At 46.1% G+C, this 14,340-nt stretch overlaps 1 protein-coding gene across 2 annotated transcripts in view; it reads left to right on the top strand.

Moving 5' to 3' along the window:
- The window catches only part of LOC122928610 (polynucleotide kinase 3'-phosphatase), a 42,423-nt gene that overhangs the window by 13,279 nt on the left and 14,804 nt on the right, over positions 1-14,340 (top strand). For both annotated transcript variants that reach the window (XM_044281613.1, XM_044281612.1), the window contains exons 5-10: positions 1,344-1,423; positions 2,150-2,207; positions 2,456-2,563; positions 3,010-3,081; positions 5,425-5,473; positions 8,463-8,533. In XM_044281613.1, the coding sequence (XP_044137548.1) occupies positions 1,344-1,423; positions 2,150-2,207; positions 2,456-2,563; positions 3,010-3,081; positions 5,425-5,473; positions 8,463-8,533 (438 nt within the window). The remainder of the gene's footprint in view (positions 1-1,343; positions 1,424-2,149; positions 2,208-2,455; positions 2,564-3,009; positions 3,082-5,424; positions 5,474-8,462; positions 8,534-14,340) is intronic.

Genomic DNA, 14,340 nt, shown 5'->3' with positions numbered 1-14,340 from the left:
TAACCGGTCGGAGCCCCAGGTTTACACTTCTGGGGCTCCGATCGGAACTGCTACTGCCACCAGTGACTATAATACTTGGGGGGGGGGGGGGGGGGGTCGGTGCACTGTGCCACTAATGAATATAGTTTATGCTTAATACAAACACAGGCTGCGCTGCGGGTGCCAGCCATATCCCATACCCGGCACCCAGCTTCTATGACTGCGCGCTGCGATCCGCCGCTATTAACCCCTCATGTGCCGCACCTGAAATTTCCCTACCCCGTCATGTCCGGTGCGGCCACGTCACAGCAGGAAGTGACGAGGGTAGGGAAATCTAACGTAACACTGGGTATGGGATATGGCCGGCACCCGCAGCGCAGCCTGCGTTTGTATTAAGCATAAACTATATTCATTGGTGGCGCAGCGGCCATAGCCCCTCCCCTCCTCCTACCTGCTTTCAGCCCATTTGTGGCAGCGGCACAGGGGGGAGGGACTGCCTCCTTCTCCCTGTGCTGTTGAGAAGAACATGGCACGCCGCGCGCTGCTGTCAGTTTAATGTGAAAGCGGCAGAGCAGCGGAGGGTCCAGGCGCAAATGGCGACAAGACTACAAAGTCTTGTCGCCATTTAGCAATTCTAAGTTGCATTGGCGACCATTTTAGTCGCCATCTGGAGCCCTGATACTGCTGAAACGGATGTAGTGCTCTATTCAAGTGATTTTTCCCTACCCTAATTGTTGTTCCTTTCTTTTTCCCATACATTCTTTGCATAGTAATACTTTTTGTGTGATAACTGCATTTACCAAGACACACATGGGGCGGATTTTTCATTGCAGACTCTCCACTGCAGATTTTGATGTGCATTTCACCCTCTGCATTGGAAAGGGTGAAATCCACAATGGATATAGATTGACATGCTGCGGATTCATTATCCACACCACAGGTCAGTTTGTATGTTGCAGATTTTTTTCTTAGCATGTAGATGAGCATCCACTTTGCTGCTTCTGTATAACGGCGCAGATTTGCAGTCTACTTTACTGGAACTGTTTGAGAGAATTTTTGTGCTACTGCAGTATAGGGATATATTCGCACGCAGCAGATTAGTTGCAGACATTTCTGCAGCTGTGAATGGGGATTGCAGTGTGCCTGAGGTGTGTATTACCAACCTGTGTGCCTATGCAGGCACCTACTGTACATGGACGGTGATGTGAGGAGGATCTAGCCTCCCAGCTGGATCCATTTGTCTTATTGGCTCAACCAACAAATTCCCCCATTAATAATATATGGCGGCCAGCTCTATTATATGCTAGATAACTTTGCTTATGGCTTTGGATCTCTCACTAATTCTGTATTATTTTTCCTTCTAGATTGCCGGGTTTGACATTGATGGAACAATTATTACGACAAAGTCAGGGAAGGTCTTCCCAACCAGTGCAGACGACTGGAGGTAAGGAACGTGTTTTTTTGTATACCTTTTACTTGAAGCGGTATCTTGCCCTTTATTTTGTAGCTACGAAAGGGTCTCTGGAGGAGGTTTATCAAAACTAGTGTAAAGGAAAACTGGTTTAGTTGCCCATGGCAACCAAATTCCACTTTTCATTTTTCAGAGCTCCTTTGGAAAATGAAAGGTCTAATCTGGTTGACCAGTTTTCCTTTACACCAGTTTTGATCAATCTACCACTCTGGAATGGCAGCTGTGTAAAGTGGCTGCTGCGGGGGAAATGCCTGGATGGCCGCCGCATCCCCTGGCGAAATCATGTGTTTGTAAGAAGATCTAAGGGTGTGTTCACATGGCAGATTTCTGCACAAGGAATCTACTGTTTATATGGCGGCGGATTATTATTGGCACACATGAAAACCACAGTGCCTGTTTTTTCTGTGGATTAGACCCATTGAAGGGGGCTAAATCCATGGTTGAATCTGTGGCATGCAAAACCGAGGCTTGGCCTGGCATTTCTGCATCTCCCATATGGATATACTAATGAGGCCACATCTTAAGTAACTGCAATGTAATAAAAGCAAAATGTCATTTATAGACACAAATAGAACGTACCAAGTAGTTTTCACTTCCCTTTTTTTCTGTAATTTATATGCTTTTTTTATTACAATATTTTTAGAATGCTTTGCAATAACTTCTATTACCATAGACCATATTATCATATATTTCTTGCAGAATTTTATATCCTGAAATTCCCAAAAAATTAAAAGCGATTTTGGCAGATGGATATAAGGTAAGCAATGCCAGTTGATTGAATAGCAGTTTACTGCATTACATGCAGAATGGGACTGTTTGAAGGGCTTGTTTGCCATTGAGCCGTATCGAGGTAACAGAAAGGGTTAACATGGTGAAAAATAACTTGCAGCAGTCTCTATGCACATGTGGAGGCTGTTGTACTGGAAGGTAAGCCTGTGAGTGATTGTCTGGCTTCTGTCATTCTCTTCCTTCTATAGATGTATTCCTTTCATTGTCTCCGGTTAGGTGGTCTTCTTCACAAATCAGATGGGCATTACCCGCGGTAAGCTGAGGCCTGAGGTTTTCAAAGCCAAAGCAGAAGCCATTTTGGATCATTTGGGAATACCTGTTCAGGTTTGTGTGGACTAGTCTGCCTTACATGAATGGTTCTCTAAAGATTAGCTTGGGAAGATACCAGCCAATGTTCCCTTTCCTGACAACATTGAGAATTGAGATGTTAACAAAGCTAATGCACATTACTGAAATTCATAATTTTTGATTATTTTTAGAAATAAAGGTAAAACACATTAACCCAAATTTACCACCAACATGAAGTACAATGTGTCAGGAGAAAACATTCTTACAATCAGTTGGATCAGTAAAAGCGTTACAAACTTCTTACCAGATAAAGTCACATGTCAGATTAGCAAAAATATGCTGTGACAGGAAGGTGAAAAATGATATGTAATTAAGGGGTTAAAGAGCAATTTAGGAAATCGTCATCACAAGGTACAAGAAATCTCAGCATGGCTTCCAAAAACCTAGAAAAGCTCCACATTATATATTGTATTTTCTTGCAGATTTTTGTGGCGACTGGCACGGGCATCTACCGTAAACCTGTCACTGGAATGTGGGATCACCTGTGTGAGAAGGTGAGACAGGTCTATATACGGTTTAGCTCACGTAGAAGGGGGGAAAAAATTATGTTTTAACCAGTTCATGTCCAGAGTATTTTGAGGCTTCAGGTCCAGACACAGTTTTTAGCACACGTTAGTTTAACTGCTATACCTTTTTATTTGTTGGGCATTTGACTTGATTTTTGCAGCTTTTTTCACGAACAAAGTAGGTTTGTTTGATTATTTTTTTATCTACATAATTTGTGTTTTTTGGGGCATATAGTTTGAAAAAAAAACTATTTAGTCTTCTTTTTTTTTTTTTTTTGCATTTTAGCAGATGCAGCAGACAGGACACTCCCTCTGAAAAAGGACATTGATGGGGGCGCGCCGCGCACATAACTGCCTTTGCGTGTAAAGTATGTTACTCCTGTGTGAAACAATCACTCTCCTATTGATAACAGGTCCAGCCTCTGTACTCACTGTCACGATGAATGCAATGCACTGCAGCGAGCTGGCCGGCCGGCGCGTGACTGACGTCACGTAGTAACGCTCCTGCTTCCTGAAGTGGGAGAAGCGTTACTAAGTGACGTCAGTCACGCGCCGGCCGGCCAGCTCTCTGCCGCTCGCTGCAGTGCATTGCATTCATAGTGACAGTGAGTACAGAGGCCGGATCTGTTATCAATAGGAGAGTGATTGTTTCACACAGGAGTAACATACTTTACACACAAAGACAGTTATGTGCGCAGTTTAGGACACATGAGGGGACACATAGGGCCATGAGGGGGACCATCATAAGATGCTATATGTCTTATGCTGGCCCCCCTCATGGCCCTATGTGTCATAGCACACATCCCCCATAACAGTGCCATCCACAGGTCCCCCATAACAGTGCCATCCACAGGTCCCCCATAACAGTGCCATCCACAGGTCCCCCATAACAGTGCCATCCACAGGTCCCCCATAACAGTGCCATCCACAGGTCCCCCATAACAGTGCCATCCACAGGTCCCCCATAACAGTGCCATCCACAGGTCCCCCATAACAGTGCCATCCACAGGTCCCCCATAACAGTGCCATCCACAGGTCCCCCATAACAGTGCCATCCACAGGTCCCCCATAACAGCGTCCTCCACAGGTCCCCCATAACAGCGTCCTCCACAGGTCCCCCATAACAGCGTCCTCCACAGGTCCCCCCATAACGGCGTCCTCCACAGGTCCCCCATAACGGCGTCCTCCACAGATCCCCCATATAACAGCGTCCTCCACAGATCCCCCATATAACAGCGTCCTCCACAGATCCCCCATATAACAGCGTCCTCCACAGATCCCCCCACAACACAGCGTCCTCCACAGATCCCCCCACAACACAGCGTCCTCCACAGATCCCCCCACAACACAGCGTCCTCCACAGATCCCCCCACAACACAGCGTCCTCCACAGATCCCCCCACAACACAGCGTCCTCCACAGATCCCCCCACAACACAGCGTCCTCCACAGATCCCCCCCACAACACAGCGTCCTCCACAGATCCCCCCCCACAACACAGCGTCCTCCACAGATCCCCCCCCACAACACAGCGTCCTCCACAGATCCCCCCCCCACAACACAGCGTCCTCCACAGATCCCCCCCCCCCACAACACAGCGTCCTCCACAGATCCCCCCCCCCCCACAACACAGCGTCCTCCACAGATCCCCCCCCCCCCCCCCACAACACAGCGTCCTCCACAGATCCCCCCCCCCCACAACACAGCGTCCTCCACAGATCCCCCCCACAACACAGCGTCCTCCACAGATCCCCCCCCCACAACACAGCGTCCTCCACAGATCCCCCCCCCACAACACAGCGTCCTCCACAGATCCCCCCCCCCCACAACACAGCGTCCTCCACAGATCCCCCCCCACAACACAGCGTCCTCCACAGATCCCCCCCCCCCCCCACAACACAGCGTCCTCCACAGATCCCCCCCCCCCCACAACACAGCGTCCTCCACAGATCCCCCACAACTGTCATACCCAGCCGCGTCAGCGGCTCATATGGGAAAATCCAAGCAAATAGACCTCTAGCACAATTCCCTTAAAATATTCCATCGCATATCGTTATCGCAATTTTTAGGGCCCTAATCGCAATCGCACAAAATTCCCATATCGTGCAGCCCTAATGTGTATACATATATAGGTGTGTGTGTGTGTGTGTGTGTATGTGTGTATATATATATATATATATATATATATATATATCCAGTTAATGCATAAGGAGGATTGTATGGCTTTTAACCTGTCCACGAGGGAAATAGTTGACCCAGCCTAGTTTGTTCTTGATGTGTGTAATACGAGTGATCAGTATTATATAAGGTGCATGTCTTATGCTTTTTTCTAGGCTAATGATGGTATAACAGTGAAGAAAGAAGACTGTGTATATGTAGGAGGTAATGATCAGTGCTATGCTACTGTGCGGCCTTCTTAATTAGATGGTCAAAGAAATGCTGGTTTGAAAACTGCAGAATATTTTTTGTGGGACAACCCCTTTAAATAAAGGGGGCATTCTAAGTAGGGGACCAAACATCTGCCTTTAACCTCGTTTTCTCGCCCATTTTCCTTGGGGGACACAGACCTTGGGTATAGCTCAGCTCCCTAGGAGGCGTGACACTAAGTAAAACTGTTAAGCCCCTCCTCCATCAGCTATACCCTCAGCCTGGAGATAGAGGCTACCAGTTTTTAGCTTAGTGTCCAAGGAGGCAAGACACTCCCTGCTACTGCAGGGCTGTTTTCTCCTTGTTGTAATTTTATTTTATTTTTGTTTTTTCCTAGGGATACCAGAGACGCATTGGGCCTCTCTGCTCTCCCGGGGTGAGCTGCGCCAGTGCCAACTTATTTGCACTGCTGCCTCCCCCACAGAAGCAATAGGAGGATCTGGGCAGCAATGGCTCCCCTACATCCCGCCAGCTAGGGGGTCGCCCGCACGCAAAGCCCCTCTCCCAGCTTCCTGCCACTGCGGTGCCAGTAGCTGAAGGGGCGACCCTGCTGGAAGGAACTGAGGGTGAAGACAGGTGAGATGGCTTTTCCAGCCCATACCCCGTCCCTATCGGCAAGCATGTACCCCTCTGGGTAAGGGGGGCACCCGTGGTCGCTCATTCTGAGCGCTCCAGCAGACCCTCCCCAGCTCCCCTCCGTGTATCCTGCACCCCCACGCCGTTTTCCCCCATTTTCAGGCTGAGGAGTCTGGACAGGACCTTTCTTCTGCCTCCCCTGGCTCGGGCTTCCCTCAGCTGGTGGTTGCATATCCCTCTACGGGGGAGGTCCTTCCTCCCACTGAACTGGCTGGTGATTACCACCGATGCCAGCTTACGGGGGTGGGGGGGGGTTTTCCCTCCCCGGTCCGTCCAGGGCGTTTGGTCTCTATCGGAGTCCAGACTTCCAATCAATATTCTGGAACTGAGGGCGATTCTTCTGTCCCTCAGACACTGGACCCATCTACTGAGGGGCCACCCTGTTCGGATCCAATCGGACAATGCCACGGCTGTGGCATACATAAACCATCAGGGAGGCACTCGCAGCGCTGCAGCGATGCAAGAGGTGACCCTCATTCTCCTCTGGGCGGAGGCGCATGTGCCGGCCTTATCCGCGATTTACATCCCGGGGGTGGACAACTGGGCGGCGCTTCGGCCTGTCCCGTCCTTCCTGCCAAAGGTGGTCTCCGCCTTTCACATCAATGAGGACATCGTCCTTCCGTCGCTCTGTCCCTCTCCTTCCCACCCCAGAGAACGGGAACTGCACCGTCTGGATGTGGTCAGGGCGTTGAAGATTTATCTGGAGGTCACCGGATCCTTTCGGCGCACGGACTCCCTGTTTGTGGTTCCGGAGGGTTCGCGCAAGGGTTTGGCGGTCTCCAAGGTGGCTATTGCCCGTTTCATTAAACTGGCGGTGTCTGAGGCTTATCGAGCCAAGGGTAGAGCTCCGCCTTTCAGCGTCACTGCTCATTCCACCAGAGCAGTCGGAGCTTCCTGGGCGCAGAGGCATCGGGCCTCGGCTGAACAGTTGTGCAAAGCAGCCACTTGGTCCTCTCTGCACACTTTCACAAGGTTCTATAGAGTGCATACGCATGCATCAGCGGATGCTGCTTTGGGCCGCCTGGTTTTGCAGGCAGCGGTTTCCTGATGCTCCGGTGGTGGTCCGCCTTGGGTTTGTGGTCCCTCCCTTCTTGGACTGCTCTTGAACGTCCCAAGGTCTGTGTCCCCCAAGGAAAATGGGCGAGAAAAGGAGATTTTTGTATAACTTACCAGTTAAATCTCTTTCTCGCTCTTCCTTGGGGGACACAGCACCCACCCTTCTGTGTTTGGTTACAGGGTTATGGTCTGGCGCCCCGTTGGGTTGCTGGCTGGTTGTTTCCGTTATTGGTTGTTATCCTTTCACTACTTGGACACGCAACTGGTAGCCTCTATCTCCAGGCTGAGGGTATAGCTGATGGAGGAGGGGCTTAACAGTTTTACTTAGTGTCACGCCTCCTAGGGAGCTGAGCTATACCCAAGGTCTGTGTCCCCCAAGGAAGAGCGAGAAAGAGATTTAACTGGTAAGTTATACAAAAATCTCCTTTTTTCCTTCCCGTTTCAATGCTTTATCAGCATTGATGTCCTATTGGTCTCTTACAAGGTGGTTGCTAATGTACATTTATGTAATGTGATAACTAAGTGTTTTCTTTAAATGCGAGAACCATTCTGATGAATTATGTAGAGCACTAATACGGGATGTTTGGAGGAATACATATTTTTCATGCCGTTGTATAAATGAGTACTGTGAATAGTTGACGTGTTTTAAGTGCCTGGTAAATCCCATACGGAACTGTACCTGCGAGAGAAAGATTGTTGAAATGTTAGTGTTAAAGGGTTCTGCCATCACTTTGATCGGTGGTTCTGACCTCTTGGACCCCCACTTCTGGCTGTGCAGAAGACTACAGCCCAGCCAGTTCACTAAGGGTCCATTCACACGTCCGTATGTGTTTTGCGGATCCGCAAAACACGGACACCGGCAATGTGCATTTCGCGGACCGCACATCGCTGGCACTCTCATAGAAAATGCCTTAAGAATAGGACATGTTCTATTTTTTTGCGGATCCGAAAGTGCGGCTATGCGGATGCAGACAGCACATTCCGGCCTCATTGAAAATGAATGGGTCTGCTACTGTTCCACGGAACGGATGCGGACCCATTTTGCGGACGTGTGAATGGACCCTTAGATGAAGCTATAGTATCCCAACACAGCAAGTGGTCAGGAGCACCAGAGCACAGGGAAAGACTGAAGGTGGCCACCGTGGTGGTTTAGCTCTGCAACCCCCACGATTATGTGATGGAATATCCATAGTGATCTGCCTTGACTTTTTAAGAAGAGAATACTTGCCTAAATGAGTTTATTACGTTACAGATGCTGCTGGAAGACCTGCAAACTGGGCTCCAGACCGGAAAAAGAAAGATTTCTCCTGCAGTGACCGCTTGGTAAGTAGTCTGAAGCCAGCCATTAATAACTTTCTTCTGATCCTACTGGCATTTCAACACTTTTCAGGACAGCCACAATGTTAAAGAATAGAGCAGCACTTACAGGGACTTACCCATCTGAACATTTATGGCTCACAGGATATCTCCTGGACCTGCACCTATCTTGAGGACCTCGGCCTACTGTGAACTGAGAGATGGCCGAGTTGGAGTGTTTCTCTATATTCACTTAGGTGTCAGTTCCCAAAAATAGCCAAGTAAGACTACTTTCACATTAGAGTTTTTTGCAAAAACGCTTCCATTACAATAATACAACCGCATGCATCCATCATGAACTGATCCAGTTGTATTATGACTTCTATAGCCATGACTGATCCGTCATGAACACAATTGAAAGTCAATGGGGGACAGATCCGTATTCTATTTTGTCAGAGAAAACGGATCCGTCCCATTGACTTACATTGTGTGTCAGGACGGATCAGTTTGGCTCCGCTTCGTTAGGTGGACAGCAAAATGCTGCAGGCAGCGTTTTGGTGTCCGCCTCCAGAGCGGAATGGTGACTGAACTGAACGGAGACAAACTGATGCATTCTGAGCGGATCCTTTTCTATTCAGAATGCATTAGGGCAAAACTGATCCGTTTTGGACCGCTTGTGAGAGCTCTGATCGGATCTCACAAATGGAAAGCCAAAACGCCAGTGTGAAAGTAGCCGAAGCTTGCCTCAGAATAAAGGGTCTGCAACTGCTTAATGATGTCCATTGGTTTTGTCTGGCATTGTAGTTCCACCCTTTCACTTTTTACTTGTTTTTCTAATCCCATGCAAGCAAAGTTTTTCTCCAATGTACCCAGTGTAAATAGTCCACAGGTGTCCTAACAATAGCACACTTCCAATATAACATATCCAGGGAACCCTCACTGCAGTCTTAATTATCATATTCATTATATAAATGTTTACCTTTTACCTGCTGTCAAAAATAATCCAAGAATTAAAAGGTGTTGTGCAGGCTGTATATATTGATGACTTATCCTCAGGATAGGTCATCAATATCTGATTGTTGGGGGTCTGATACCCAGCACCTCCACCGATCAGCTGTTTGAATAGGAGGCAACGCTCCAGGTGAGCACTAATTCTTCTTCATTACACTATGTGTCGTCTCCATGGAGCACAGAGTAATTAAAAGTACTCGCTACATTCACTTCAATGGAGTGAGTCCTTGTAATTACACTGCACCTCCAAGAAGACGGGTAGTGTAATTAAGAGGAAGCGGCGCTTGCATGGAGCTTTGCCTCCTATTCAAACAAGTGATGCCAGGTGTCAGACCCCTGCTAAACAGATATTGATGACCTATCCTGAGGAGGTCATCAATATATACAGCCTGCACAACCCCCTTTAAAGGGGTATTCCCATCACATACAATGGGGGCATATCGCTAGGATATGGCATTCTGGGACCCACACCTACAATAAGAACGGAGCGGGGAGAGCTGTGGCTGGAGGACCCCAGATTTTCCAGGGTCCGTCCACCACCAAGCACTGCTCCCATACCGTAGAACTGAATGGGTGCACACACAAGGCCCCTGCTCCATAGAAATGAATGGGGGCAGATGGAAATAGCCTAGCCAGCGCAGTGCGCCCTTCGTTCATTTCCCCGCTCCGTTCTCATTGTAGGTGCGGGTCCCAGCGGTGGGACCCGCACCTATCAGACAATGGGGCATATCCTAGTGATAAGTCCCCATTGTCTAAGATGGCAAAACCCCTTAAGACATTTACTTGTATAGTTGTTTGCAAATTATATATCAGTGTGTACGTCCATCTACTGAACTGAGTACAGCTGGCCACTCATGCCCAGTCAATCTCCCTACAACCAGATCTCTGCAATGTGGTTCTCTGTTGGCTGCTGAGCAGTCGACAACCAGGGCAGAAACTAGGGTATTTGCAGTAACATAGCAGCATAAATCAGAACACTTCTTCTGTAGAGACAGTAAGAAGGGACTATATTGTCCGGTGCCAGAGGGGGAAGGAGACTGATTCTGCTCAGAAACACCTACATAGCACAGATTAGAAATAGCACCAAGCTGGGCATATGGAAACTAAAAATTATGAAAAGAGTATTTTTGTTATGCTTGAATTTCCTTAAAGGGGTTGTCCGAGTTATGAAAAAAAATAATATAGCACTGAAAATCTGATCTATAACTGAGCTTAGCAGTTTTCCTGGTTCTTTTCTGGGCCTTTGTTTACATGCAATAAAAACAATCTCTACCCCTCCCCCTGCTCTAAAGGAGTGGCTACAAGAGCTGCCCTGAGAGACATGTCTGCCTGCTGGGAGACTCTGCAGCATGTTGTATGTGTAGGACTACAAGTTCAAGCTGTATAATGACACTGCTAATACACACAGGATCTCCCCCCTACCTTCTTGTGTAATGCTCTCTCTAGTATATCCGCTCCAGTGCCCAGCATTGTCTCCTCACTGCTGTGCAGCTGAAGGGGTTAAGAATCCTAGCAGAGAGTAGACGGCAGTGAAGGGGGGCGTGGCCAGCACAGTGACATCAGTTTACAGGATTGTAAACAACCTTTATCAGAGCAGAGAGAGAAGCTGACCACAGGTCATGTGACCCTCAGTGAAATCTGAGAAACCAGCCACTGGAGATAAAGTGAGTGAATTGGAAAGCTGTTACATTTGCTTAGTTAGGAACATAGAAAAAACAAAGAAATAACTCGGATAACCCCTTTAAACAAGCTAAGCCTTTCCGGGTTTTGGTATATAAACAGTTCATGAAATAAACCCTTTAACCCCTTAGTGCTATTTGACGTGTATATTCGTCATGGAGCACTGCTACTTGGTGCTCCATGATGAGTATACACGTCATGGCATTAAACTGTCACCATGTCTGCAGACATGAGGGGGGTCCCTGGCCGGCGATCACTTTGATTGGCTAGTCTGTACAGACTAGCCAATCACACAATCCTAATGCTGTCTGAAAGGTTCTGAACCTTGTTAAATATGTGTGTGTGTGTGTATAATATATATATATATATATATATATATATATATGTTATTTTATTACTTCACCCCCCACTCCCCCGCAGCTTCTGATGTGCCCCATTTCAGTGATCCCCCATTTTCAGGATGGCCAGAGTGGTTAGCAGAGTGTTAGCATACAGGGACCGCTGTATGGAAAGGGTTAAGAGGGAGGGAGCTCCCTCCCTCTCCCATTGGGCCGCTGCTGTGCTGTTGCAGTGACCCAATGCTTGATGGGTTCACAGAGGGGGGGGCTCCCTCTCCATCGAGCAGCTTCGCTGCTCTGGCAGTGTCCCAATGGTTACCATGGCAACCGGACGCCTTTCCAGGCTTCCAGCTTGCCATGGTATAGCTAAGGCTGATCAGGCTCCTGCTAAAGGCAGGAGTCTGATCAGGTTAGGTGTAAAGTCACAATGAACTGCAGTACACTATATAGTGTACTCCAGTGTATTATAGAGGCATCAGACACACTGGATCTTCAAGAACTTGGTCTGGGTAAAAAAAAATCCCCAAAAAATCTAATTTCTTCTTATAGCTGCACATTTATAATTGATTTAAAAAAATATATATATACACTACACGTGTTTGATATCGTCTCGCTGCATCCATAACGGCCATGTTACTTTCCCAGCACGGTGAACGCCATAAAGAAAAACTATGATGGAATTGAAATTGTCACCTCACTTCACAAAAAAAGGTATTAAAAGTAATCAAAAAAGTCTTATGTACCCCAAAATGGTACCAATCAAACCGTCACCTCACCCCGCAAAAAAATGAGCCCCTACATGAGACAATCGTCCAAAAACTACTACTTGCCCCATAAAGTGTAATATTAAATGAGCAAAAAATATTATGTGCCTAAAATTGGGACCAATGAAAATGTGAACTCTTACCTCAAAAAAATGTCTTTCAGAAAATGGAGACACAAAAACATGATTATTTTTTTTCAAAAATGCTTTATTATGTAAAAATGAAACAAACAGACAAAGAAAGTAGACAAATTTGATATAATCGCATCCGTAACAACCTGCTCTATAAAAATAGCACATAATCTAACCTGTCAGATGAACATTGTAAAAAAAAAAAAAAACTGCCAGAACGGCCATTTTTGGTAATCTTGCCTAACAAAAAACTTAATATAGAGCAATTAAAATCAATAAAACTGTTATCTTATCCTGTAGTTTCCAAAATGGGGTCACTTTTTGGGAGCTTCTACTGTAGGGTGAATCAGGGGCGCTTCAAATGGGACATGGTGTCTAAAGACCAGTCCAGCAAAATCCATATGGAACTCTTATTCTACGCCCTACCGTGTGCCCTTACAGCAGTTTATGACCACATATGGGGTGTTTCTGTAAATCACAGAAACAGGTATGGCTTCTTGCACACGACCGTATGTATTTTGCGGTCCGCCAAAAACGGATCCACAAAAAATACGGATGAAATCCATGCGCAAAAAAAATGGAAAGGACATGGATTGAAAATACGTTTGTGTGCAAGAGGCCTAATAGATTTTTAGTTTTGTTTGACTGTTAACCCTTGATGTGTTACAGGAAAAAAATTATTAAAATGGAAAATCTGCCCAAAAAGTTAAATTTAGAAATGTCATCTCCATTTTCCTTTTGATTCTAGTGGAATACATAAAGGGTTAACAAAGTTTGTCAAATCAGTTTTGAATAACTTGAGGGGTGTAGTTTCTGAACTGGGGTCATTTATGGGTGGTTTACACTATGTAAAGCCCCGCAAAGAGACTTCAGAACTGAACTGGTCCTTAACCCCTTAGGGACACAGCCTTTTTACACCTTAGGACCAGGCCATTTTTTGCAAATCTGACCAGTGTCACTTTAAGTGCTGATAACTTTAAAACGCTTTGACTTATCCAGGCCATTCTGAGATTGTTTTTTCGTCACATATTGTACTTCATGACACTGGTAAAATGAAGTCAAAAAAATTATTTTTTTTGCACAAAATAATACCTAATTTACCCAAAAATTTCAAAAATTTGCAAATTTCATAGTTTCAGTTTCTCTACTTCTGTAATACATAGTAATACCCCCAAAAATTGTGATGATTTTACATTCCCCATATGTCTACTTCATGTTTGTAGCATTTTGGGAATGATATTTTATTTTTTGGGGATGTTACAAGGCTTAGAAGTTTAGAAGCAAATTTTGAAAATTTTCAGAAATCTTCAAAATCCCACTTTTTATGGACCAGTTCAGGTTTGAAGTCATATTGTGAGGCTTAGATAATAGAAACCTCCCAAAAATGACCCCATCTAAGAAACTACACCCCTCAAGGTATTCAAAACTGATTTTACATACGTCGTTAACCCTTTAGGTGTTGCACAAGAGTTATTGGCAAATGGGGATGAAATTTGAGAATTTCATTTTTTTGTCTAATTTTCCATTTTAACCCATTTTTTCCACTAACAAAGCAAGGGTTAACAGCCAAACAAGACTGTATCTTTATTGCCCTGACTCTTCCGTTTACAGAAACACCCAATATGTGGCCGTAAACTACTGTACGGCCACACAGCGTGGCGTAGAGTGAAAGGTGCGCCGTTTGGTTTTTGGAAGGCTGATTTTTATGGACTGGTTTATTTACACCATGTCCCATTTGAAGCCTCCTGATGCACCTCTAGAGTAGAAACTCCCTAAAAGTGACCCCATCTAAGAAACTACACCCCTCAAGGTATTCAAAACTGATTTTACATACGTCGTTAACCCTTTAGGTGTTGCACAAGAGTTATTGGCAAATGGGGATGAAATTTGAAAATTTCATTTTTTTGCCT

Source organism: Bufo gargarizans, chromosome 2 (genome assembly GCF_014858855.1).
Source record: "Bufo gargarizans isolate SCDJY-AF-19 chromosome 2, ASM1485885v1, whole genome shotgun sequence".
NCBI classification, from domain to species: domain Eukaryota; kingdom Metazoa; phylum Chordata; class Amphibia; order Anura; family Bufonidae; genus Bufo; species Bufo gargarizans.
The sequence above is the reverse complement of the archived record's forward strand: the minus strand, read 5'-3'. Positions and strand labels throughout refer to the sequence as shown.